The sequence below is a fragment of the Pararge aegeria genome, chromosome 26 (assembly GCF_905163445.1).
Source record: "Pararge aegeria chromosome 26, ilParAegt1.1, whole genome shotgun sequence".
Taxonomy (NCBI): Eukaryota; Metazoa; Arthropoda; class Insecta; order Lepidoptera; family Nymphalidae; genus Pararge; species Pararge aegeria.
This window is the reverse complement of record NC_053205.1, coordinates 5,502,096-5,527,425: the sequence shown is the minus strand read 5'-3', so window position 1 is coordinate 5,527,425 and position 25,330 is coordinate 5,502,096. Positions and strand designations below refer to the sequence as shown.

At 39.4% G+C, this 25,330-nt stretch overlaps 1 protein-coding gene and 1 pseudogene across 1 annotated transcript; both read right to left on the bottom strand.

The window, feature by feature from the left end:
- Positions 1–39: 39 nt before the first annotated feature.
- On the bottom strand, positions 40–4,742 carry LOC120635059 (annotated as a pseudogene).
- Positions 4,743–17,420: 12,678 nt separating this feature from the next.
- LOC120635058 (zinc finger BED domain-containing protein DAYSLEEPER-like) lies at positions 17,421–18,062 on the bottom strand. Its single transcript, XM_039905962.1, has one exon. It carries the CDS (start codon positions 18,060–18,062, stop codon positions 17,421–17,423), a length of 642 nt encoding a protein of 213 aa, XP_039761896.1.
- Between the last annotated feature and the right edge of the window lie 7,268 nt (positions 18,063–25,330).

Genomic DNA, 25,330 nt, shown 5'->3' with positions numbered 1-25,330 from the left:
TGTATCGAAAAATAAATATGCTTCTTTGAATTTTATATTTTTACAGGGTGATTCCTTATGAAGCATACTTATGCAACCTTCAACAGTATTTCGTATTTCCGTTACACGTCGTATATATGCGGCTTACTTTATTTTTATTATTACTTACATCGGGCAAAGCATGCCATAAATCTCCCATTTTTGTCAGTCAATAAATTTATCGCACTTGCTGCACGCTGCATCTGTTTTGTTTATCCTCTTTGGATTCACGGGCCAGGACATCCTAGAGTTAGCTTCCTCGAATTGTATGAAATGTTCCCATTTGGCAATTCTGATTTTGTTATCTATACAGCATTGGTTATTCATGACCAGATTATTCCTAATGCCCTTCATTCATTGTGGTAGTTCGTACAGTGAGAAAATTTCTTCTGCGTTCACCTCAAAAGCGTGTGAGTATATATTTCTTGTTTTTACCTGTAACGTGATAAAGTTTCATGTATAAATATGCTTTTTAAATGAATACTAGAGGACCCGCGCGACTTCGTCCGCGAATGAGTCGACTTAAAAAAATAGTCGTATGGCCAATATAAATGATTCACAGATTCCAATATAAATGAATCCTAGCTAGATCGATTTATCGCCCCCGAAACACCCTGTATACTAAATTTCGTGAAAATCGTTGGAGCCGATTCCGAGATTCCAATTATATATCATATCGGATTTTTTTTTTTATGAATGTTATATTTTAATACTTACTCTTATTCGGGTATAAGAGAAATCAAAAAAAAAAATGGTGTAACTAACACAACTTGCTTCTATATATATATAGAAGCAAGTTGTGAAATATCTATATATATATATATAGATATTACAATAAACACATCGCCATCTAGCCGCAAACAGAGCGTAGATTGTGTTATGGGTACTAAGATGACTGCTGAATTTTCATCCATTCATTCTCTGCCGCGTGCGGCAACAGCGACTGGTTCTGTTTTTTTTTTTTTTAGATTAGATTATTATTATTTTAGATTACATGTAAGGCCTTCGCCACAGGTCTTTTACCTAATTGCGAAGGGGTTAAGGCCGTAGTCCACCACGCTGTCCCAGAGCGGATTGGTGAACTCCATATACCTTTGAGAACATTATGTAGAACTCTCAGGCATGCAGGTTTCCTCACGATGTTTCATTCACCGTTGAAGCAAGTGATATTTTTATTTCTTAAAACGAATGTGCGTTTTACTTAGAAAAGCTAAAGGCGTCCTGGGATTCGAACACCACTCATATCACTGCTTCATAATTTCATAATTTTAATTTTAATGAATAATATACATAAATACTTATAATCCGTACTAATATTATAAATGTCAATGTAAGTTTGTTTGTAACGCTTTTACGCAAAAACTACTAAACCGATCCTCATGAAACTTTGTACACATATTCTTGGAAGTATTAGAAGTAGCATAGGATACTTTGACGGCCGACTGGCGCAGTGGGCAGCGACCCTGCTTTCTGAGTCCAAGGCCGTGGGTTCGATTCCCACAACTGGAGAATGTTTGTGTGATGAACATGATTGTTTTTCAGTGTCTGGGTGTTTATCTGTATATTATAAGTATTTATGTGTATCATATTCATAAAAATATTCATCAGCTATCTTGGTACCCATAACACAAGCTACGCTTACTTTGGGGCTAGGTGGCGATGTGCGATATTGTCGTAGTATATTTATTTATTTATTTTTTATCCCGACATTAAGCTCAGTTCCTTTGGAAGAGGGGATGAAAGTGTTGGACGATTGTACACCATAACTCCGTCAAAACAAACGCAGACGAAGTCGCGGGCAAAAGCTAGTATACATTTTTTTTTTCTTATACTAATAGCGGGCAAACGAGCACGTGGGTCACCTGATGATAAGTGATCACCGCCGCCCATTAACATCTGTAGCACCAGAGGAGCCACCGATGCGTTGCCGGCTTTATAATACATATAAACGCCCAGTCATTGAGAAACATTCATGTTCATCACACAAATATTGTCCAGTAGTGGGAATCGAACCCACAGCTTTGGACTCAGAAAGCAGGGTCGCTGCTCACTGCGCCAATCGGCTGTGAAATCTATGAGATGCACCAATGCAGGTTGGTGGGCTTCATTTTTACATATTAGGTGTGAAAATTCGAATCAATGGTTTGACATGCTCTTGCATCATGGGCCAAATGCACAGTAATGGACACCATTAATGGGTAAGAAATTTTTAACCAAAAAACCCAATACCAAACAATACTGGTTCCAACCTGGGAATTGAACCCAGCACCTTTAGTTGAAGGAAATTATTAAATGACCAATTTATTCAGTATACTTTTAGACCAATATAATACTTACTTGGATGACTCAGTGACACACAGTGTATCTTGGTCTACAACAACAGAAGCTGGCACTGACACCAACTATGCTGCTTGGTGTCAGACATAAGCTTTCATCTCCTTGGACGAGCAAAAACTAAAAAGGTACTCTTTACCAAGGTTCAAATCTTCCTTCCTTTTCAAAGGTTTAATCAACCTTTAATAAGGTAAGGTAAGGCAGCAAAAGTCTGTAGTGTGGATGACATACATACCCAAATATTTATCTTTATTTTCTTTAGTTAAATCATTCAGATAGCAAACTGTCCCCATAATTCTTAATCTGCCATTCCATAAATCTGTTATTATGTTCTCAATCAACATTTTCAATTCATTTTAAGTTGTCTTCTCAAAGTAGAAAATATAAGCGGTTGGTTGATTCTTTTGTTTGAAAATCAATCTAATCATGAAAATCAGTGTGTGATCAACAATTCTTAATTCATTTGTTTTTTCACTAAAATACTGGCTTTGTTGCTTGTGTTTATAATCTGGATTTATAGTAACTATGTCGAACAGAAGAATGCACATTTCTCCAACTTTATTTCTGAGCTATTCTTCTCAATTATTCTATATATTCTCTCATTTAATCCATTTTGGTGCAACATGAATTAATGCTGAATTCAATTTATGTAATTCACGAATGGGAGGCAGTTCTAATATTTTACATAGCACTCTATATATGCCTACAGGTAATTTTTGTACAGACTCAAAGCAATAAGCTTTTCCCTATATGCATTTAATCTTTGACCTTTGTTCATACAAGTTTTCCTTAATCATTTTTTTGTTAGCAGAGTAGAGAATTTCCCAATGTTTTTTTGAAAGTGGCATGGTTTTGGCTAACTTTATGGCTTTTATGAGTGTTATAACTGTCTTTTCTTATTTTAGGCTCATCACCCATTGAGAGTTTTGGTTTCTCCTTTCCAGCATTTATGTTGATTGTGATTCTTCACGTAAATAAGTGCTAGTTGAAGATGTTGTATCATACTGAACAATAAACCTGAAATTGAAACAAAATAATATTAAATTGGTGATAGTCTAGTGGTTAGGACTTCAGCTTCACATTTGAGGGGCTGTGTTCAAATCCCAACATGTATCTCCTACTTTTCTAAGTTATAAGCGTTTTAGCAATTAAAATATCACTTGCTTTAACAGATCACACAGTCGGAACAATGATGATTTAAATACTAGGCAAATTTTAGGTATGACAGATAGATAAATAATATTTTTTAAATTTCATATTACAAATAGGTAATAATTTGTTTAGCCTAGAGTTCAGAGGAAGTAAAGTCTAGAGTTGAGGAAATTCGCTATGTCCACCGGTGTCTGCGGAACATCTTATTATTTCCAGTTTTTAATTTTATCACTTAAAATATCACTTGCTATATGTGGAAATAGTTTTATTTAAATACATTGTGAGGAAATAAGTATGCCCTAAAAATTCTCCATGTTCTCAAAGGAAGCACCAATCCACACTGGGCCAGTAAAAAATAAATAAATAATATATGACAATACACACATTGCCATCTAGTTGAAAAGTAAGCGTAGCTTGTGTTATGTGTACTATTACATTAATATTTATAATATACATAACACCCTGACACTCAAAAACATTTATCTTTGTCACATAAACATTTTCCACTTGTGGGAATTGAACCCACAGCCCGCTGCGCCGTCAATCGGCCGACAATGGGGTGGACAACAGCCTAAATCCTTCTCATTGTAGAAGGAGACCCATATCCTGTAGTGGGCCTGTAACGGATTGATATGATGATGATGCAGCTTTAAGAGTTAGCCAATATAACATTACGTTACGACCTTTAATGCACACAGTTGAAAGCGCGGGAAAGAGTTAGTAGCTATATTAGAGAGATGTAAACATAAAGGATCCTACACCTCTAATCCTTTATCTATAGGATTACTTACTTGATAAAAATGTAACATAGGAGAACATGAAGCACTGAAACGATTTCACTAGAGATCACAATAGGTTATTGGTTACAAATAACATTAAAACATGTTTTAAAACAAACTTTACGTACATACCTACGCAACATTTCTGTCATTCCGAACGGAATCATCTTACAATTACTTACCAAGTATACTTACGAATAATTCTGTAATATTCGTATGTATTCACGCTACTTCTTTTTACAACCTATTTGATTAAACATCAACATACCTTTAATTAGTTAAATCTTCTGAGGCAAAATATGTTATATTTAACATTTTCTTGATTCTTCTGAAAACTAAAAATTTAAATTCTATCTTCAGACCAGATTACTCACCAAACCTTATAATAAGTAAATGAAATAAATTCAGCATAGTTGTGTCCACACTAGATCAAAGATGTATTTATTTACTAGTCTCAAGTTCTCAACTCTCATGTGGACGCAGTATGCACTATGCACAGAGTACAGACCAATAAATATATAAATACTTCAACATCAATTTTTGTTTATGGAAACCGGGTCACTTTGAGGATGACTCCTGAAATTTTCACAGTATATTATGCTGGGATTGTCCGGTTATAAAAATAAATCCGTACGGAGCGGTGGTACATTATGCGCTTATGATGTGCAGTAAATCAAACACGAGATATATAAACATCACAAAACACTAAACGGTCCAAAACATACAGTTTACAGACTATAAATAACAAAAGGCAAAAACAGATGCGAAGCAAACAATAGATAGATTAGAGTTAAATTTTTTGTGAATGAATAAATTTAAGAAAAGTTTTTAGAACGTTTTTGTTGGTGGATGAAGGGAGTTAGGGATAGAAGAGATGATTCATGGGATTGGGGCTTGGGCACACAGGGAGGGAGAATGTTGTACACGGAAAGTCTTCTATTGGGGCAATTTAAAAGGATGTGGTCTGCAGTGCCTTCCTCAAGGCCTCGTAAACATTACACCAATAATGGATAATGCAGGCCCATCTGTGCAGGCGTGAAGTCTGCAGATGACCGACTTCGTCTGCTGGTCGAAAAACCGATAACTATAGAACCATGGTTTAGTTGGAATGGAGAGTTGGATGTCACTGTAATGGCGACCTTTAATTAATTTCCAGTAATTAATATAATAAAATGTGTGAATAGATGAAAATAGTAATCTCAGATATAGGACCAGTGCTTTACACTCAGATATAATTAGATTAATAATCTATGGGATAGTTCATAGTACTCGTAGGTCACGTATCTGTGTTATTTTATCAAAAATTTGAAGTTACCTACTTTTTCTATTGATATTTGATATTTTAATTTTGAAGGCTCCTTGGAGTAATATGGTTCTGTGTTTGAAGATTTTTACTCAGTTCTAAATTCTATTGTCTATAAATTAAACACCAAAATGTATACTAAAGTGTTGTTAAGTGAAGTAGAATCCTTTCAAAGTATTTACGAATGTCATATAATTATTATATATTTTCTTTCATTGTCATGGATTCTTCGAGAGTGTTCAATTATAGATAGAGAAAGTGGCAGGTACCTTTTAAAACGGAAACATAGAGACAATAAAAAATAACACGTGTATTGTCCGTTACAGAATTTTTAGTTTTATCAGAACTATAATGGTTGTAGCGTGCTCTTTCTTTTACTTCCAAACCAAACGCCAAACTCTTCAAGAGGAGTCGCAAACATGACACATACGATTGGGACTTTTAATAAAAGCCGCCTTGAGCATGCAGCTTTTTTTTAAAGTACAGATGGAATACAGATGGAACCACGTGTCAGCATCATTTCCGGACGCTTTTTTGTGACCTATGGAATATTCTCAGTTCATTATTTCCAACAACACCGCTCAGCTGATGTTGCAGCGTCACAGGGCATGTACCCCATGACCTGTGACGCGATTTCTTCGAGCCCTAGGGTGTGGCTAGTGGCTCTTGCTAAAACGCTTAACTCCCTCGTTAAATGATTCTGGTTAGCATTGACATATGATCCAATAAATTGTAGATGCTGTTTGTAAAACATCAATAATGTCAATTACTGGTCCGAACTATCTAGTTACTTACATTGTGGTTGAAATTAGGTTAGGTAATCATTTGTTGTTTACTGTTTATAAATAAGGTCAGCCTTTTACATCAGAAATAATTCATTATTTCTAATGTAAAATAAATCTTGGCCATAAATCAATTGCAATTGATATACTGTGTTATTTTATCACAAATTTGAAATTACTTTGCCTATTGATATTTTAATTTTGAAGGCTCCTTGGAGTAATATGGTTCTGTGTTTGAAGATTTTTACTCAGTTCTAAATTCTAATGTCTATAAATTAAGCACCAAAATGTATACTAAAGTGTTGTTAAGTGAAGTAGAATCCTTTCAAAGTATTTACGAATGTCATATAATTATTATATATTTTCTTTCATTGTCATGGATTCTTCGAGAGTGTTCAATTATAGATAGAGAAAGTGGCAGGTACCTTTTAAAACGGAAACATAGAGACAATAAAAAATAACACGTGTATTGTCCGTTACAGAATTTTTAGTTTTATCAGAACTATAATGGTTGTAGCGTGCTCTTTCTTTTACTTCCAAACCAAACGCCAAACTCTTCAAGAGGAGTCGCAAACATGACACATACGATTGGGACTTTTAATAAAAGCCGCCTTGAGCATGCAGCTTTTTTTTAAAGTACAGATGGAATACAGATGGAACCACGTGTCAGCATCATTTCCGGACGCTTTTTTGTGACCTATGGAATATTCTCAGTTCATTATTTCCAACAACACCGCTCAGCTGATGTTGCAGCGTCACAGGGCATGTACCCCATGACCTGTGACGCGATTTCTTCGAGCCCTAGGGTGTGGCTAGTGGCTCTTGCTAAAACGCTTAACTCCCTCGTTAAATGATTCTGGTTAGCATTGACATATGATCCAATAAATTGTAGATGCTGTTTGTAAAACATCAATAATGTCAATTACTGGTCCGAACTATCTAGTTACTTACATTGTGGTTGAAATTAGGTTAGGTAATCATTTGTTGTTTACTGTTTATAAATAAGGTCAGCCTTTTACATCAGAAATAATTCATTATTTCTAATGTAAAATAAATCTTGGCCATAAATCAATTGCAATTGATATACTGTGTTATTTTATCACAAATTTGAAATTACTTTGCCTATTGATATTTTAATTTTGAAGGCTCCTTGGAGTAATATGGTTCTGTGTTTGAAGATTTTTACTCAGTTCTAAATTCTAATGTCTATAAATTAAGCACCAAAATGTATACTAAAGTGTTGTTAAGTGAAGTAGAATCCTTTCAAAGTATTTACGAATGTCATATAATTATTATAAATTTTCTTTCATTGTCATGGATTCTTCGAGAGTGTTCAATTATAGATACAGAAAGTGGCAGGTACCTTTTAAAACGGAATACATAGAGACGATAAAAAATAACACGTGTATTGTCCGTTACAGAATTTTTAGTTTTATCAGAACTATAATGGTTGTAGCGTGCTCTTTCTTTTACTTCCAAACCAAACGCCAAACTCTTCAAGACGAGTCGCAAACATGACACATACGATTGGGACTTTTAATATAAGCCGCCTTGAGCATGCAGCCTTTTTTTAAAATACAGATGGAACCTCGTGTCAGCATCATTTCCGGACGCTTTTTTGTGACCTATGGAATATTCTCAGTTCATTATTTCCAACAACACTGCTCCGCTTATGTTGCAGCGTCAGAGAGCATGTACCCCATGACCTGTGACGCAATTTCTTCGAGCCCTAGGGTGTGGCTAGTGGCTCTTGCTAAAACGCTTAACTCCCTTGTTAAATGATTCTGGTTAGCATTGACATATTATGATCCAATAAATTGTAGATGCTGTTTGTAAAACATCAATAATGTCAATTACTGGTCTGAACTATCAAGTTACTTACATTGCGGTTAAAATTAGGTTAGGTAATCATTTGTTGTTTACTGTTTAAAGATAAGGTCAGCCTTTTACATCAGAAATAATTCATTATTTCTAATGTAAAATTAATCTTGGCCATAAATCAATTGTAATTGAAATACATTAGAAAATGTTTTTTTATCATCTGTTGTTAGGCCATGCCACTTTAGACCTTGAGACTTATGACGCTGTTGTAGGAATAATGGTACCTTATTGTTTACGTCTATGCTCAGCTTGTGCTGCCCTTCCTGCCTGAATTTGTTTGGTCACTAAGCTGCCCTTGGATAGAAGCAGGTGTTATTTTGCGGAAATCCATAATGTATTATGAAAAATTAAGCTTAATTTGATATACTCAGCGCACAGCAGTAGAATCTGTATCATGTAATTTATAATTACTTCAATCCTTATACTCCACACCAAACAAATCCTCAGCAATGTACCCTCTACGCACTTTTCGCTTCGAAACCGGAGCATCCTCAGGAGATGTTGACTTTACAATGATTCATTGACTTAACAATTATTCACTCCCCCTTCGATCGCTACCATGCAAGCACATTCGGCACTCGTCTGAGAACAGAATTCGCCCCCATTGCTCGACTTCTCAATCAAGATGGGCACGAGAAAATTGAAGGCGTGCTTGTCGGTGACCTGCCGTCAGTTTTGGGCCTGTGGCAGGCCTTTTTGAAGTTAAGTTCGCTTGCTTGAGTCTTCGCCGAACTGTCCACTCACTAACAGTCACCCTACGAACTTGTCTGAGCTCGTTCTGAACGTCGACACCAGTCAAATGGCGATTTCGAAGTGAAGTTGTTGTGATGAAACGGTCATCTCTGTTCGAAGTGCATCGGCGCCGTCCAGATCTTGGTCTCGGGATGAAGCCTCCAGTCTCCCGAAAGCGCTTGTAAACTTTCGAGACACAAGACTGGCTTATTTTTAGCTGCCGTACCACAACTCGCTGGCTAAGGGCATAAACTGCGTTAAGCGTGTGCACGCACGTGAGCACGTCGCGGGCCACGCTTCTGGTGCACGCACGTGAGCACGTTCGCGTGCTTATGCGCGGGCATCGGCGCGTGCATCCGCGTACGCAGTTTTCTCAGTACAATTTTGACGTTGGAGGTGTACAGTCGAATAAGTAATAATGGATAAATTAATGTTGTATTATTTATCAAGACGACGGCGACGACGAATTGCCAAAAAAAGACGCCAGCCAGTAAGCCCGTTCGTTGAATCTAGGTTACTGTGCGGGGAATTCGTGGTGAAGTTTGGTATATTAAGAAAAAATGAAAGGTTTTTTTTCAAATATTTTAAAGTTTCATTACAAGTCTATGATGAATTATATTCAAAACTGGAGCCCTATTTGAAGACTAACAATCTACGATTGAAATCTACGTCAATCGTATCACCAATGGAACGATTTGCAATGACATTGCGGTAAGTAAAGACATTTCGATATTAATAATCATCTTTATTCATGTAAAAAAACAGTCATTATTTAACAAAAGTTTAGAACACTCATATTTTTTGCCAATTTATGTAAGTCACATTACTGTTTAGCCACATCAAGCAAGAAAGAAGAAGAAGTTCTTATTGTTTCGGCAGTGACACCTGAATATGGCTTAAAATGTTTTTCTTGATGTGGTTCACGGACCGAAACACATAACCGCACACTTATTAATCATCATATTAATCACAGTTTCTTATATTTATTAATTATATTTTGTTATTTCTAAATTACACAGTTTTATCTTTTTCGTTTTTTTTTATCTATACCTACTTATTCACTTATTTTTTTATATACTTAATCACAACAGTCATCACAGTGTCTTGCATAAACGCTACGTTACAATTAGTCATTGATTATTCATTTGAAATACACTAATAAAATCACAGGTTCAAGTTTAAAATAAAAAAACACAATAACAGTTAAAACAGTACAATAAGTCTAAATGTCTTAATTATAATAATATACCTACCTTACAAAGTATTAATTATAATGACGCATATTGATTGCAAGTTTTTACATATGAATATTTCCCTTATTAATTATTCCCTTCTATTACTAGATCGGGTACTAATATTATTTTAAATTCTTATTTATCATCACAATCATAATCACAGTTTACTACATAAAAGATTAAATTTAAGAAGAGGACATATGAAGGAGCAATGTTATGAGTAGGTTCAAAAAAAAGGTCCATTAAGTAAAAAAGGGGTCTATTGATACACTTTTTTATTTGACCCCAAAATAGGGTTTAAGATAAAAGTGTCCGAATCGACCCCGTTTCTTTCCTTATGAACATGACACCTCAAGGCTTGTAAACTTTTGGCGAATGCCCTTGTATATCATAATAATTGCACATGAGACCAGAAAAATATAAATATAAAATTGCGCTTTTTACTAACTTAAATAGTTCTTCATGTTCTTCTCTTTCTTTTGTTCTTAATAATTAAACAGTCTTAATCAAATCTTCAAAGTCTTTCTTGTTACCTATTTATTCATTGTTCGTATCTGATCTTACATTTAAGGATTCTAAATCATTCGTTACCGTATTTTGCGTTAATGAAAGGTCATCAATGGTAATAATCATTTCTTTTTCAATATCAATTAAAGCTTGTAATACTTTCGTACGAAATAATAATTTTTTAAAGCAACTCAATTTTTTTACAGTTGGTAATAATGACTTAAAAAAATTCAAGTCTTCGTCCATATTATCTGCAGTGTTATTCTTCACGTAATTTAACAACTCTAATTCGAAATCAGTTGGCGATTCGCACTTACGTTTCTTGGAAGATCGTGTTTCTTTGGTAACGCTGGAGCTGGTGCTAGGTACATTAATCAAATCTTCTTCAATAATCGTATTATTTTGTGAAGTTCTCGGTGACGCGTTTTGCTCTACTGACTGATTAAAATTGTCTGCCGATTCTTCTCCTTGAGTATTCGAGTTTGAATCTAAAAATGACAGCATGTTATAGTAAACGTATGTTTTATTTGCCCTGGAACCGGAGCCTGATTTAAGTTTTTTTTTAGTAGACCTCACTCTTATATAAGTGTCTCTTGCAGTTTTCCATCTTTGCTGCAGCTTTTTCACTGAAACAATAACACAGGTATTTTATTTTATTACAGATATTTAGTTAGTGGACATACCTTCGTCGATATTGCCCTATAGCCCTTGTCGCAGTAGGGTAACAATTTGCGCTGCTTCTGTTGGTGTGGTGCCCATTAAGGTCCAAAGTCACGAGTCGAAATTAGCGGAGATGTGTACTGGTCAACGTGTAACATACGACTGATAAGAGAATTGCTTTTGCTTTTGCTTTTTCGGAAGGACACTTGCCGATAACCACCTAAGGGGTTGCTACGGCGTCACCGGGGGAGTGGGGCGAGCGCGAAAGCTCGCCATGAGAAGAGCCCCAGGGCTCGACGACATCGGGGGGAGTATGGGAGACGTCGACCCGAGGGTGCCTCCTGCGAGGACTCGGACCTCGGCTCGGTTCGACGTTAATCCGACTGTTGGTGGACTTTTGGACTAATCATTGTTTAGTCCGAACGCCCCCGTGACCGTGGTAAGGATCCACGTCCGGATGACGTCAGAAATCGGGGCCCTCGTCTTCGCCGGCGAAGACGCTGTGTATGTTGCGTGTGTGTGTGTTGTTGGGACACGTTGTCGGTTGTTATTTTATCGTCAGGGTCGTCAAGGACATGCTTCGGACGTCGCCGCTTAAGCTCGACGTCGGGGACGGGGGTGTAAGTGGACGCCTCGACCACTAGGGGGTTGGGGTGTCGGACTGCATTTTCAAAGTAGGTCTTTGATAATGATTTCATGTACTGAGCTATGGTGGGAAGATCGAGGTCTCGGTGGAGATCTACGTTGCGCATGAACCACGGACTGTCCGTGGTCATACGCATAAACTTGTTCTGCAGGACTTGAAAGCTCCTGTAGGAGCTGTGAGGGCGATGGGCGAATACGACGCTGGCGTATGTCATAATGGGACGTATGCACGTTTTATACAAGGTTACCTTGTGACGGAGGGATAATTTGCTTTTGCGGCAAATCATCGGATAGAGACGACCCATCACATACGCAGCCTTGTTGCGGGCCTTGCGAATGTGTGCGGTAAAGCTCATTCTATGATCGAACGTTACTCCCAGGTATTTGGCCTTGTCTTGCCAGGGTATGGGACGCCCGTAGAGGGTGACCTCTGCGGGGTTTACCGTGAAGCGGCCTCTCGGTTTGCCCGTGAAGAGCACCGCTGCGCTCTTCTCGGGGTTAACCTCGATCCTCCAGAGGCGGAACCACTTGCCCAGCAGGTGGAGCGCCTTTTGGAGTCGACTTGCAATGTTGCTCTTTTTGGGATCGGTCGCAAAGAGAGCGGTATCGTCGGCGAATTGGGCCAGCTTGACCGTCGCCGGTAGGTTGCGGGGAATGTCGCTCGTGAAGAGCGCGTATAGAAGTGGGGAGAGCGCGGAGCCCTGAGGGACTCCCGCTCGTATAGGTCTAGGGGAAGAGAGCGTACCGTGGAGACGATAGCGAAATGTGCGATCGGTGAGAAACGCTCGCAGCAAACGAACGAGACTAGCTGGCACGCCCAGATGGTGCAGCTTGTACAACAAGCCGGCGTGCCAGACCCTATCGAAGGCCTTCGCAATGTCTAAGAACACGGCCCCAGTGGGGCCCATGTGTCTGTATCGATTGAATCCTGCCAGTATGTGCTCCGTGAGGCGGTGCGCTTGGTGGACGCAAGAGTGCTTGGCTCGAAAGCCGAATTGCTCGTCGTTAAGGAGGTTTTTCTCATATTACCCTCTCATACACCTTTGCTAAGGTGTTGAGGAGGCTTATAGGGCGATAACTGGAGGGAAGGTCGCGGGGTTTGCCCGACTTGTGGATACCTATGACTATTGCTTCCTTCCACTGGTTGGGGAAGTAGCAATTTGCCAAGAATACATTAAAAATTACCACTAGTAGGTTGATAATTTGTCCTGGGAGTAACTTTAGGGTTTTATTGGTAATGCCGTCGGGGCCTGGGGCTTTCTTAGAGTGGAAACCCTGGATAATAGTATGAACTTCATCGCAGGTCGTCGGGGCGAGAGGTTCACCATCGGGAGGGGTCGAGAGGATTGTTGCGAGTTCGCTGTCGACTCGCAAGACGTGGGGCCTATCAATGGATACGGTGCTCGGAGAGCATTGGGATTCGAGGCAGTCAGCCATGCATTCAGCCTTATCGATATCTTCAAAGGCGGGCGGAAGGTCGGGCCGTGCTAACGGGGGGAGGGCGGGAGCGCGGGTCATTTTGAGAGCCTTCGCCAGTTTGTAGAACGCACTACGCGATGGCGAGAGCTCCCCCAAGAATCCGTGTCGGAGTGCGGTAATGATAGACACTACCTTCCTCTGGGCTCTCCAGAGTTCTAACCGATTCTGTCGTGTCGGATATTTGTCATGCTCCCTATGGGCCCTATTCTTGTTTGTGATTAGCTCTCGCGCGTCCTCCGTGAGTACCATGCGGTAAAATCCGCACGGCATCTCGCGGGAGCATTCGTTCGTAGCGTCACAAACGTGGTTGGTCAGGTGCAGTGAGGCTGCCTGGGCTTGCTCTAATGTCTCTACGACGTCAGGAATTTTATAGAGGTGCACAGAGTCCTTCGCTTCGAGTAGCCCGGAGAGCTTCTTGAAGTCGATGACTTTACGGGTCGGGAGGATCGCGGGGCCTACGGGGCCTAGCTGTAGTTTGACAGGTCTGTGATCCGAATATAGCTCGGATAGCACTTCCACAGAGTTCACCTTAAGGGTGATATTCTTGAGGAGCGCTATGTCGAGTATATCCGGTCGGTCGATCGAACTATCCGACATCGGGAAGCGAGTCGGCGAGTCTGGGGCAACTACGATAAAGTTGAGGTCGGGTCGTCTGACGAGTATGTTAAGTTGTCGTCCGTGCGCGTTAGTGGAGCGGGACCAGTCGGTGTGCTTAGCGTTGAAGTCGCCAGCCAAAATGTCAGAGTCACCTAGGGAGAGGAGAGCGAGTAAGTCGCTCTCTAAAAAGGTTTTGTTCGGTGAGAGATAAACGGATGCTAGTATGATCGACGGATGGCCGGTCATACCCACCTGACATACGGAGGCTTCCATGTTGGTAAGCTGTGGAGGATCGAGAGGAGTGCAGTGAAGAGCCCTTCTGTTATTACAGAACCGGTGGTACCGCGATCTATGATCGCGGTACCACCTAACCGGTTGGTGGTCCGATCATTTCTAATTAGGTTATAATTTCCAACTTTGGGATCGCTTCTACTAGGTTTTAAGAAGGTCTCTTGCACTAGGAAGATATCGATTTGTTGTGCACATATAAATTCACGGATTTGATGCATTTGATCGATAATGCCGTTTGCATTAAAGAAGCTGACTGCCAGGGAGTGTGGTTTTACCCTACCTTTATATGTATTACCCATTAACGGATTGCCTTTTGGATAGACCCGATGGTTGTTAGGAGGCTAGAGTGCTCACGCATAGCCTGGTTGAGGGAGACCTTTGCCTTTGCAAAGAATACTTTCACCTCGTTCATGTCTACCGCAGACACGAGGTACTGGATGAAGTCCAGGGGGTCCATATCCGGAGATAGGTGCATGGGCGAGGGCGCTGCGGCCGGGTCGGCCGCTGCCTGTGCGGTGGCCTGAGGGGCTACCGGCACCGGTGCGGGGGCGGGGGCGGAGGCGCTAGGCGCTCCGTTAAGGGGCTTGGCCCATGCGCTGGTAGCGGGTACCGGCGCTGGGACGAAGCGTTGGGCGGGCTGTGCTGCGGGTCTCCGAGCCGGCGGCGGACCCCTGCGCCGTGTAAACTGCGGCGCCTTTGGGCATCCGCGATAATTCGCGGGGTGCCCTTGGGTGTAGCAGAGTACACAGCTCGGTGGTTCGTCGACGGTCGGGTCCCGTCGGGAGCAATCGGCGGTGCCGTGATCGCCCAGGCACTTGACGCACCTAGGGCGGGCGAAACAATTCCTTGCGGAATGGCCGTACAGTTGGCATCGGTGGCACTGGCCGACCTTGCCTCTGTTATGGGGCTTCTCGATAGTGAGTCCTGAAAGGTGGCACACTTTTTCGAGATTGTAAATCTCTTTACCTTCGGGGGAAAGTTCTAATAAAACGAGAACCATCTCGTAGACATATTTCGTCCTGGTATTGTACATCCTATGTACCTCCAGGGCAGGTAGATTTTGCGACAAAAGGTCGGCTTTTATTACCTCTTCTTCTTCTTCTTCTTCTGCTTGCGGCTCAGGTTCGTCTGATCCCTGGTGTCACGTCGACCGGCTACGATCTATTGTGACGCCGCTGTCTAGATCTCCCAGCAAGCGTTGGTCGCCTTCAGGAAAAGCAGCACTTTCCTTGCTGGAAGAAATTTAGCATCCACTGGTTGCATTATGTGTTTCCCCAAAAGAGTGCTGCGTTTATGCATCAGCGCGGGGCAGGAACAGATCAAATGCAGCGGCGTCTCCGCAGCCTCCTTACAGAGTCTACATAGATCTGTATCCTGCAGCTTTAGGTTGAACATGTGTCTATTAAGCCCACAGTGCCCCGTAAGCGCTCGCACTAGTATGCATAGGTTTTTTCTGTTGAGTGCTAATGCCTCAGAGGCGGCCCTTTTGTTGAATGGTTTTATTAGCGCTCGAGAATGGTTCATTCCTTGGAGTTGTCTCCAGCGAATGAGTGTGTGGTAATTACAATAGGTTTGAAGGGTGAGTTGCGCCAAGCTTTTGGGTATTCCGCAGACCGGCTCAGGGCCAATCTGCTTCTCCAAAGCGCCTGACTTTGCAAGCTCATCGGCCATTTCGTTCCCGATGATCCCCTTATGGCCAGGAACCCAGCGTAGAATGAGCCTGTTTATTAGCGCCAGAGTATTCAGTAATTGTCTGCAGTTTTCTACCAGCTTTGAGTTTAGAACCTCAGAAGATAGAGCAGAAAGTGCAGCCTGACTATCCGAATGGATATAAATAGTTTTGTTTTTGTAGTTCTTTAGCAGACAGGTTTCCGCACATTCAATTATTGCGAAGACCTCTGCTTGGAATATGGAGGCGTAGTAGAGATGGGCGTTTTCGTAATATTTTGTCATCGATGCGCATCGTTTCTAAGTAAGCCGCATCCGATGCCGGCATCGTTTTTTTTGGCATCGATTCGACAACGGAATTTACCAAGATTAGATGTTGATTGCTGACTGAAGTCTGCGTATCGATACTCGGCAACGGTACCATAATGATAACATTTGATTTGATGCCTATTATTTAACGAAACTACTTCTACTTGTACCTAAGCTAAATACCAAAAGTTATAAACAAACTCACTGTGTATTTTATTTTATCTATCTATCTATATACATATAATAAAACTGTAACGGAACGAATTCTGTACATTAAATATATTTTAAAAAATTTAATTGGAGGATGCTTTATTATCGATCGATACTGAGCCCAAAATTTTGAATTTTTTGTCTGTCTGTCACTCTGTCTGTATCTTGGCTGCGCATCACACTGAAACTACTGGACGGATTTAAATGAAACTTTGTATGATTTAAGTTCATACTACGAGGTAAAACATAGAATACTTTTTATCCCGAAATTCTGCACGGTTCCCTTGGGAGAGGGGATGAAAGTCAAAATATATATTTAGTTGTAATTCATTAACGCATACTCCTATTTCATTCATTCTTTTTTATTGGAAAGAAAATACTTACGGTATTTTCTTTCCAATAAAAAAAGATTGTCCTGTAATTATTTCAATGTCATCAGTTTAGTAGTTCAGAAATTATAGACATCATAATCCTCAGTACTAGGACCAAAATAACTTGAACCCCGTTATGTACAGGAAACTTTGAAAGTACGGCTCATCTTAAGCTGGAATAACACACTATCGTTTATTTGTTGGTTTGTCTTTCAATCATGCTGCAACAGAGCTACGGATCGACGTGATTTTTTGCATGGGTATAGGATGGGGACCTGGAGAGTGGCATAGGCTACTTTTTACCCCGGAAAATTAAAGAGCTCCCGCGGGATTTTTAAAAACTAAATCCACGCGGACGAACAGTGTGCAATAAAAAATATATTTTCTGATTCTGATTCACTTTCGTCATTATAATATTTAGTTGAGACAGAAGTAAAGGTTAAAAAATAAACAAAAAGTAGTTAATATTAGTCTTTATTTTTAACAAAATTGGAGTTCACATTGAGAAAAACCAATTTTTCTAATTTGGAACTTGAAAGCCGAGTTCTTCGTTCATTCAAAATATACCCGGCTTTGGAGAATATCCGTTCGCATGGCACAGAAGTTATCACAATATTGCACCTGGAACGGTATATTTCTGCCAACGTCGGGTATATTTTGGAATGACGAAGCCACCATTCACTGGGATCGTTCCACTTCCCGTCCACGCCTTGCCGGGGCAAAATTTCGTCATCCAAGTACAAGCGCATCTCCCTGATCGCTTTGGATAATGGCGTCCCTGGCACTCTAATTTTGTTTAACTGACTGTCTACTTTATTCCACACACTCGATCCAGAAACAGTTGCATTAGGCGCTACTTGTACTGTATTTAGGATTGGGACCTGTCTTGACAAAATACCTGCCATCAGCTCGTGGCAATGTTCTTTAATGGCATTTTTGTTGGTATCAGATTTAAACATCTCTAACTTAAAGCGAGGGTCCAACAGCGTGCACAAGGCTAGAGACTTGCTCTGTTCAATATTCTGGAATCGCGTATCGAGGCCCCATTTCAATTTTAATAAAACGTTTTGTATCACCTCAGCGTCTATGTAACGTCTGTTTTGAAGCATTTCTTGGCAAATATCTTGAAGGCTATTACTTAAAACTATTGCTAGTCCCCCAGTCACATAGTTCTGACCACTCAAAGTAGAAGTAATTTCTTCAAAAGGTGCTAAAACACTTACCAACAACTCAAGGTTTGTCCACTCTTCTTCCGTCACGATCAAACTTTTTCAGTGGCTTGGGTGCTACGTTTAAAATGTGCGACAATTTTTTTTACTTTTTCGATCGTGACTTGGATTGGTTTGACGGCTTCTTTTACAATCAAATTAAGGGAGTGTGCAAAACAACCATAATGCTTCCATTTTAATTGGGTTATTATTGCATTGCAAACATTGTGTGCATTATCAGACACTGCGAAATTTACTTTGTTCAGTAGATTCCATTCGAGAATAATGCCTTTAATTTGCTGTGCAAGGTGGTCACTTGTGTGACTGCCGGGACATCCTTTGCATTCTAATAATATGGACTTAAATTTGAACTTTGGTGAAATGTAGTGGGCGGTAACTGCAATGAAACTGTCATTGTTATTGGAGGTCCAACAGTCAGTTGTTATACATGCAGTTACCGCTTCTGTATTTAATATATCTCGGCATTCATTCAATATTTTTTCATGTAATGCGGGAATTAATGAGTTTGATATTGTCTTCCTTGATGGCGGTATGTAACCAGGAATCCATGATAGTAACTTTTGGAACCCTTTGTCTTCCACTATGCTGAATGGCTGCATGTCATCAATAAATAAATCGAGCAAGTCTCTGTCAATTTTTTTTTTCATTTCTTGTGATACCGGTTTTTTTATATAGGAATTTATTGTGTTTTGTCGGCGTTGTCTAGGAGGAACAGTAAATCTATCAGAAATTAAAGACGATGGCGGCTCCGCGCTCGCAGACGTTGAAGGGAAGTCCGGTATTGCTATTGCTTGCATTTCTATTGCTTGTATTTGTGCAGGTTGAGGTGGTGCTGATTGACTTATAGAATATGAGGATGCCAGAATATGGGGGTGCTTTTTTTTTAAATGTGACCTTAAGTTTCCTGTTGTAGATTTATAATTGATGCACTGACTACAGTACTTACAGATCCCGACAGTCTCATCTTTTTTGTCGAAATGATCCCAACATGGGTTTCCTTCTCTTCTTGGCATGATCAATTAGTTAATTATAAAAGAAACACAAATAAAAGTTTAAATAATAAGTTTCACTCTAAAATTTCGCGCGCAATGAATTAATCACAAAACAAAATCAAAACAAACTCAACCTTGAACAAGTGGCGCTCTTTCTACTCCATAGATCTCGCGTTCACAAGAAGAGACGTGAGCGCAATGAAATAGGAATGGTATAATAAATCAATGCGCAAGTGCAGTTTAAAAAAATAAGTAGCTACATTTTATGCATCTTGCAAGGCTTTGAGGATATAACGAAAAAAAAAGATAAGTACCTCCTTAAGTCATATGACTTAAATAAACTTAGGATGATATGAAAGTGTCGTAATAGTAGATGCGTTTGTAATCTTGTTGTGAGCAAAGGCGGCTCTAGCCCATGTAGCGCCCGTGTGCAATCAATATCTTGGCACCCTCTAGTATACGTGCGGCCAAAATGGAATACTTACAATACAAGAAAACTGTTTGACTTACAGTTATATTTTCACCAGTGAAAGGAAATTCAGGTGCAAAAAATGGTGCAATTTTAAATGATGTCGGGAAGCAAGCAAGCGCGGCTCGGCGCGGCGCCCCCTAAGTTCCTGCGCCTGTGTGTGTTGCACATCCTGCACCATAATTAAATCCAGCACTGGTTGTGAGGTGATAGAGTAGATACTAGATAGGTAAAACTGCTCTTTCCAGATAAAATTTAATTCTCATAATTTAATAAGGGACTTTTGAAGGTGACCTTCATGTCAGCCCCATCGGTACACACAAAATATTACAATTATAATAATACAATACAAAATACAATATACAACTATAAATACAATATACAAAATGAACTACCTATATAACTATATCAATTTGAGAGAATCACTAGCAAATCTATATACTTTAACAGCCGAATTACTCAAAGGATCGCTAAAAATAGAATTAAAAATACCAGTATTCATAAAATTTAAATTTAGTTCATACATTAGATAAAATTTGATGTCGCTTCTAGTCACGTAATGTCAATGTCTCAATCACCGATCGTACCGAGAGTGAGCGAGCGAGAGATACGTCGTCGGACATCTTCGATTTGGATTTTGGTGCGCGGCGTTGTCGGTCGGTGCCGAGTAGTGAGTACCGATGCGCCGTCGCGCCCGTTCTCCGTTGCGTGGTCACCTGTCTCGCTCGGCACGGTACCGCACTCGTTGCGGGCATCGCATCGGCATCGGCATCCGTTTTTCAATATATTGGCATCGGATGCCGGCATCGAGTACTGGCATCGTTGTTCAAAAACGTTTTTACAAAAACGACCATCTCTATACATGTCATATATTTTCCCATTGTATCGTTTTTGGAACGCTGTTTATTTATTCACTTTTTAGGTATCTGAATATAATATTTAATTCAAAACAATCACACAAACATACTCTGCACTTATCTTACTTTATTATAAAATACACTAACTTTAGTTAATTTGGATAATTACCTACTCTTTTTGAGGAGCCGCCATGATTTTTGCACGTTGAAATCAAGTCACAACTTGCACTGATTCAATTCCTGATTCAATAGTTTGAGATTGTCAAAAAATTCATTCATAATTTGAAGAAAGTACCTTATTCTTGACAGATGACGTCAGGATGCATTTTACGAGCGAAAAGTGGAGATTAATGACCTTGAACGAAAGCTATATTTTTGTTTCGTTTTTGAATTACGGGGCATATAAAGTACCAAAAAAATCAAATATGGCTAATATGGGTTAAACTTGCCAACTCATGAATTAAATATTTATTTTCTTTTACCTGTTTCAGCAATTCAGCTTTCAACATATTAATGTCAGCTTCAACGCCTTGTCTTTTTAGCCATGCCGCTAAATCATCCTTTTTGTTTGCTGGAGTAGGTGCTTTATCTATTTAAAAAAGTTATTTGTGGCTTTGAGCGCCAAGCTTATTCTTCTCAGTAAAGATCACTACACAATATTTAATTGATATTAAACGTTTCGTAACTATTATAAATTGCATGCTGCTATAATGTAAGCGCAAAAAGAATACTCGCAAAATGTATTCTTTCATATTATTTCACATGGCAAAAAAATTAAGTATTTTTTAAAACACTTTATGTAATTTACTATTGAAGTGAAAATTCTTTTTCGGCGTTGGAAAAAAATTTACCGCCACATTTTTCGGTTACGCGCCATATTTATTTCTAATACATTCAACACGTGGTTGTGAAACCGGAGCATCCTCATAATAAGCATAATTTTTAAGGCACCTTTTTTTACTTAACAACTGAACTGAACAACTTACTATCTAACTAGACGCGTAATTATTAGTCTTAAATTGAGTGTGTACCCTTAAAAATTTTGGTACTTTTTTTAGTTCATTACCTTTTTTTCTTGTTTCGTTCTTTTTTTACCTTTATTGGTCACTCGGCTGGTTTCCTTTCTGTCTCTAGTTTCTGGTAAGTTGCTAATTGTTAGCTGTATCAGCGTCATTTGGTTGGTTTAATTTCGCCTGCTTGGTTTAATATTTTGGTTGTTCTTAGTGTTCTTCGTCGTTTTTTCTCTAGCAGTATCAAACAAGTCTTTAGTTATGTGAGGTGTAGGTGTGTTCACCTCTGTTGGGAGTCTGTCTGCTGCTGGGAGCGTCGTACCGGGATTTGGTAATAATACTCTTCGAACCTTTTGACCACAGTTTATTCAACCAAGGCGTGTTCGCTTGACGGCCGGTTGGTAGGGACTGGCTACCTAGTACGCGGCCTGACATAGCTACCTCGCAATACTTAGTCAGCCCCTACAATATTCCGCGCAATGCCTAGTCAGCCCCTACAATATTCCCCCCTTTTAAAAAAAAAATATTTACAATTATTTTTAGTTGTTTCGAAAATGGTACACCTACTTTGCGTTGTACCATTTTCGAGTAAACAAAGCGTCAGCGCATTGTTCGCCCGTAACCTGATCACTTTGCGTACCTACTCGCGCTGCGAATGCAAACATATGCCTCTCTTATGGGGCGGCTTATTTCTCACACATTCAATTGTTGGAAATATACTTGTAATGACTAATCGTATTATGCTAAAAATGAAATAATGTTCGTCACTGCTACTAATAATGCACTTGAACGGTTGGTTGGGCCGCTGTATGGGCTGGCCCAGCCTGGGAACTGCGTCCTTGTTATAAGATTGACATGATGTCCTCCACCAGTTTTCCTTGTACTTTCCGCCTGCAGAACCGGCAAAACAGGAGAAAACATGCTGCACCGATTATGATAAGTTCCATGATCGTCACAACACCATAATGTTCTAGCTTCTTGCTTAACTCGGCTAGCGCACGGTTGTCCGCGCCATTCTGCGCGATAATTACTTCGGCGTTTTTTGATTGCTGCTTTCCCGTATTGTCAAAAATTGCCATATAATTACCCGTAGCCGTACTATACACGCTACACACTACGGATACTATAAATGTCCAACAACTGAAGGTTATAGGTAAACTGTATAAATTTGAACTGTTCTCTTACTTAATATAACATACTAAAAATGTCGAATGTACTTTTATTTTTTTAAACTAGCTTACTTGTATAGTAATAACCTAATAACCTATCTGCAAATCGCACGGGTGGCTTAACCACTCGTCTTACTGCGTGTGGTACGAGTGCGAGCGGGAAGTATGTCGCTAGTATTATTTCCGCTCGCGCTTGTATCACTGTGGTCTGAATTACTAGTGTCTAAAGCAACATCTATATTCGGGCTGGACTCCACCTGTTGCAATAAATTAGCAGGTTTCAATCTGTCCACTGAAATACTAACTTGTCTATTCGGCAATTGTATTTTATATACTTTATCGCGTCTACTTACAACGCGGTATAGATACATCAACTCAGTTGTGCGCGCGGCCCTATGTGTGGGTAAACCTTGTACATATACAGTGACTTTGTGTGCGTGACAAGAGGTACAGTCGGGTACAAATACAAATACAGTTATTTACGGGTTATATACGGGTTTTTTTTAAAAAAAACAGTTATTTGGTAATTTAATGTTTATTTATTGAACATTATTCTGAATCGCTACTTGAAAAATCAAATGATGAATTTTCGGATTCGCTGCTCTCATCAAGGTTAATTATGAATTCTGACTCCATGTCAAAATGTCTATAGTATTCTTCTTCTTTCTTTTGTACATGTCGACAAGTATTACCCCACATCCCTTCATCAATTTGACTTAAACATTCATTTATGAGTTTCATTATTTCCGTCACATTTTGGTCGACATTACGCGAAGCAATATAATTTTTTAAAATTCCCCACACATTTTCTATGGGGTTTAGTTCAGGATGATATGGTGGCAATCGAAGAACTTTTATGCCATATCGCTGAAGTATGTCATCAATCTTGTAACAGATATAGTTTTCTTTATTTTTTTTAATCAAATCATACAGTTCAATTTTTTTCATATCTTGATTAAAAGCTATATTTTTTTCTGTCAGCCATCTCTGCATTTCTATTTTTTTGGAATTCGAATTTGGGGCTCTGTCATTTTGAACGTTATGGTATGAGGCATTATCAAGCACAACCACAGAGTTAGGTGGAAGATTCGGTACTAGACGTTCTTTTAGCCACTTTTCATAGTTTTCCGCGTTCATGTTAGAATGGTAATCACCAGAAACACTATTTGCTTTGTATGTCAATAGTGCGTTAGGTACGAAACCTTGTTCTGAACCAGCATGCACAATGATAATTCTTTGTCCTTTCGACAGGTTTCTCTTTAAAGGTGGTCCATCTTTATTACCCCATCCTTTGTTTTGAACATGATTAGTTAAGATATAGCTCTCATCTGTATATACGATACACCGATTTTCTTGACGGTATCTGAGTAAATTTTTTAGGTAGGAAAATCGTAGTTTTTGGATGTCATGCCGCTCTATAATAACACGTCTGTTATCCACAGTTTTTCGCCATTTGTATCCCAACTTTAACAAAGCTGTACGCAGAGTCGAAATACTTCCATCATAGTTAAGTTTATCTTGAAATATTCCTTTCAACTTTAGCAAGGTAGGTAACTCACGATGTTCTAAATGGTAATTTTGAATAGTGGAACGTATAACATCAACGTTAAAGTTGTCTAATTCTAACTTCTTTAAACGTTTTTTACGGTCTTTATGCGGAGATTTAAACTTAGAGTCAGATTCTTTTCCTTCAGCCAATATAATAGTAACTGTTCTCTCTGATACCCCCACTGCCATTGCTGTTCTTTTCCGTACGCTATTTAAATGTTCACTTAGTTTCGATATTAAAATTGGACTTGCACTGCAAACTGGATCACTTACTAGTTCCAATATATCTCTCGCATCTATTTTCAGAAATTCGTATACCTTAGCAATGGTTTCTCGAGTCTAAAACAATAATACGTAAACGTCAACAAGGATATATTTTTTCGTATATAGAATCATAATAAATACCTATTCATTACATCTAAATTTAAAAATAAAAAATATTTACCTGACTCCTTAAACATTTTTTCCGTGAAGAACTAGACATTTTCGTAAACGACTGTACCCGTAAGAAAAAGCGATAGGAACACGTCTTGCTCGAACGACGACTGCCGCGTCACTGCCACACGAATGAAAGTTGTATATTTACAAGCGCACGCACACATAGGGCCGCGCGCACAACTGAGTTGAAGTATCTATAAGTGCCACTGTAAGTAGGCGTCAAAGGCTTCCTTATAGCATCATTCCTTATAAACACATGTTAACAGGTACTAAGTTCCTTATGAATAAATAACTTTCGGGAATTACTTGCGTTGCGTGACTTGGGGCATACCTTATTTAATATTTCTCGTAGTTTGTTTACGTACGTGTAATCGTCTCCGGTATACTTTGGACTTACCTCATTATAAAAATCGCCAGGTAAGCGTAAGGCAGTTGTCCCACCAACGACGAGAAAACGACTAACTATCGGCTATTTTCTCGCTCAAGAAACGTACAATAGATATACTTTCCGTGTGAACAAAAGAGATGCATATACAAACAGTTGATCGCTGACTGTTCACACTGCCGGCGAGCACTCGCTTCACTAGTTTGTCGCTGAGCGACAAGAGCCATGAAAAGATAACACTCGCTCGGCGATACTCGCCAAGCGATTAGAACTCACGCCG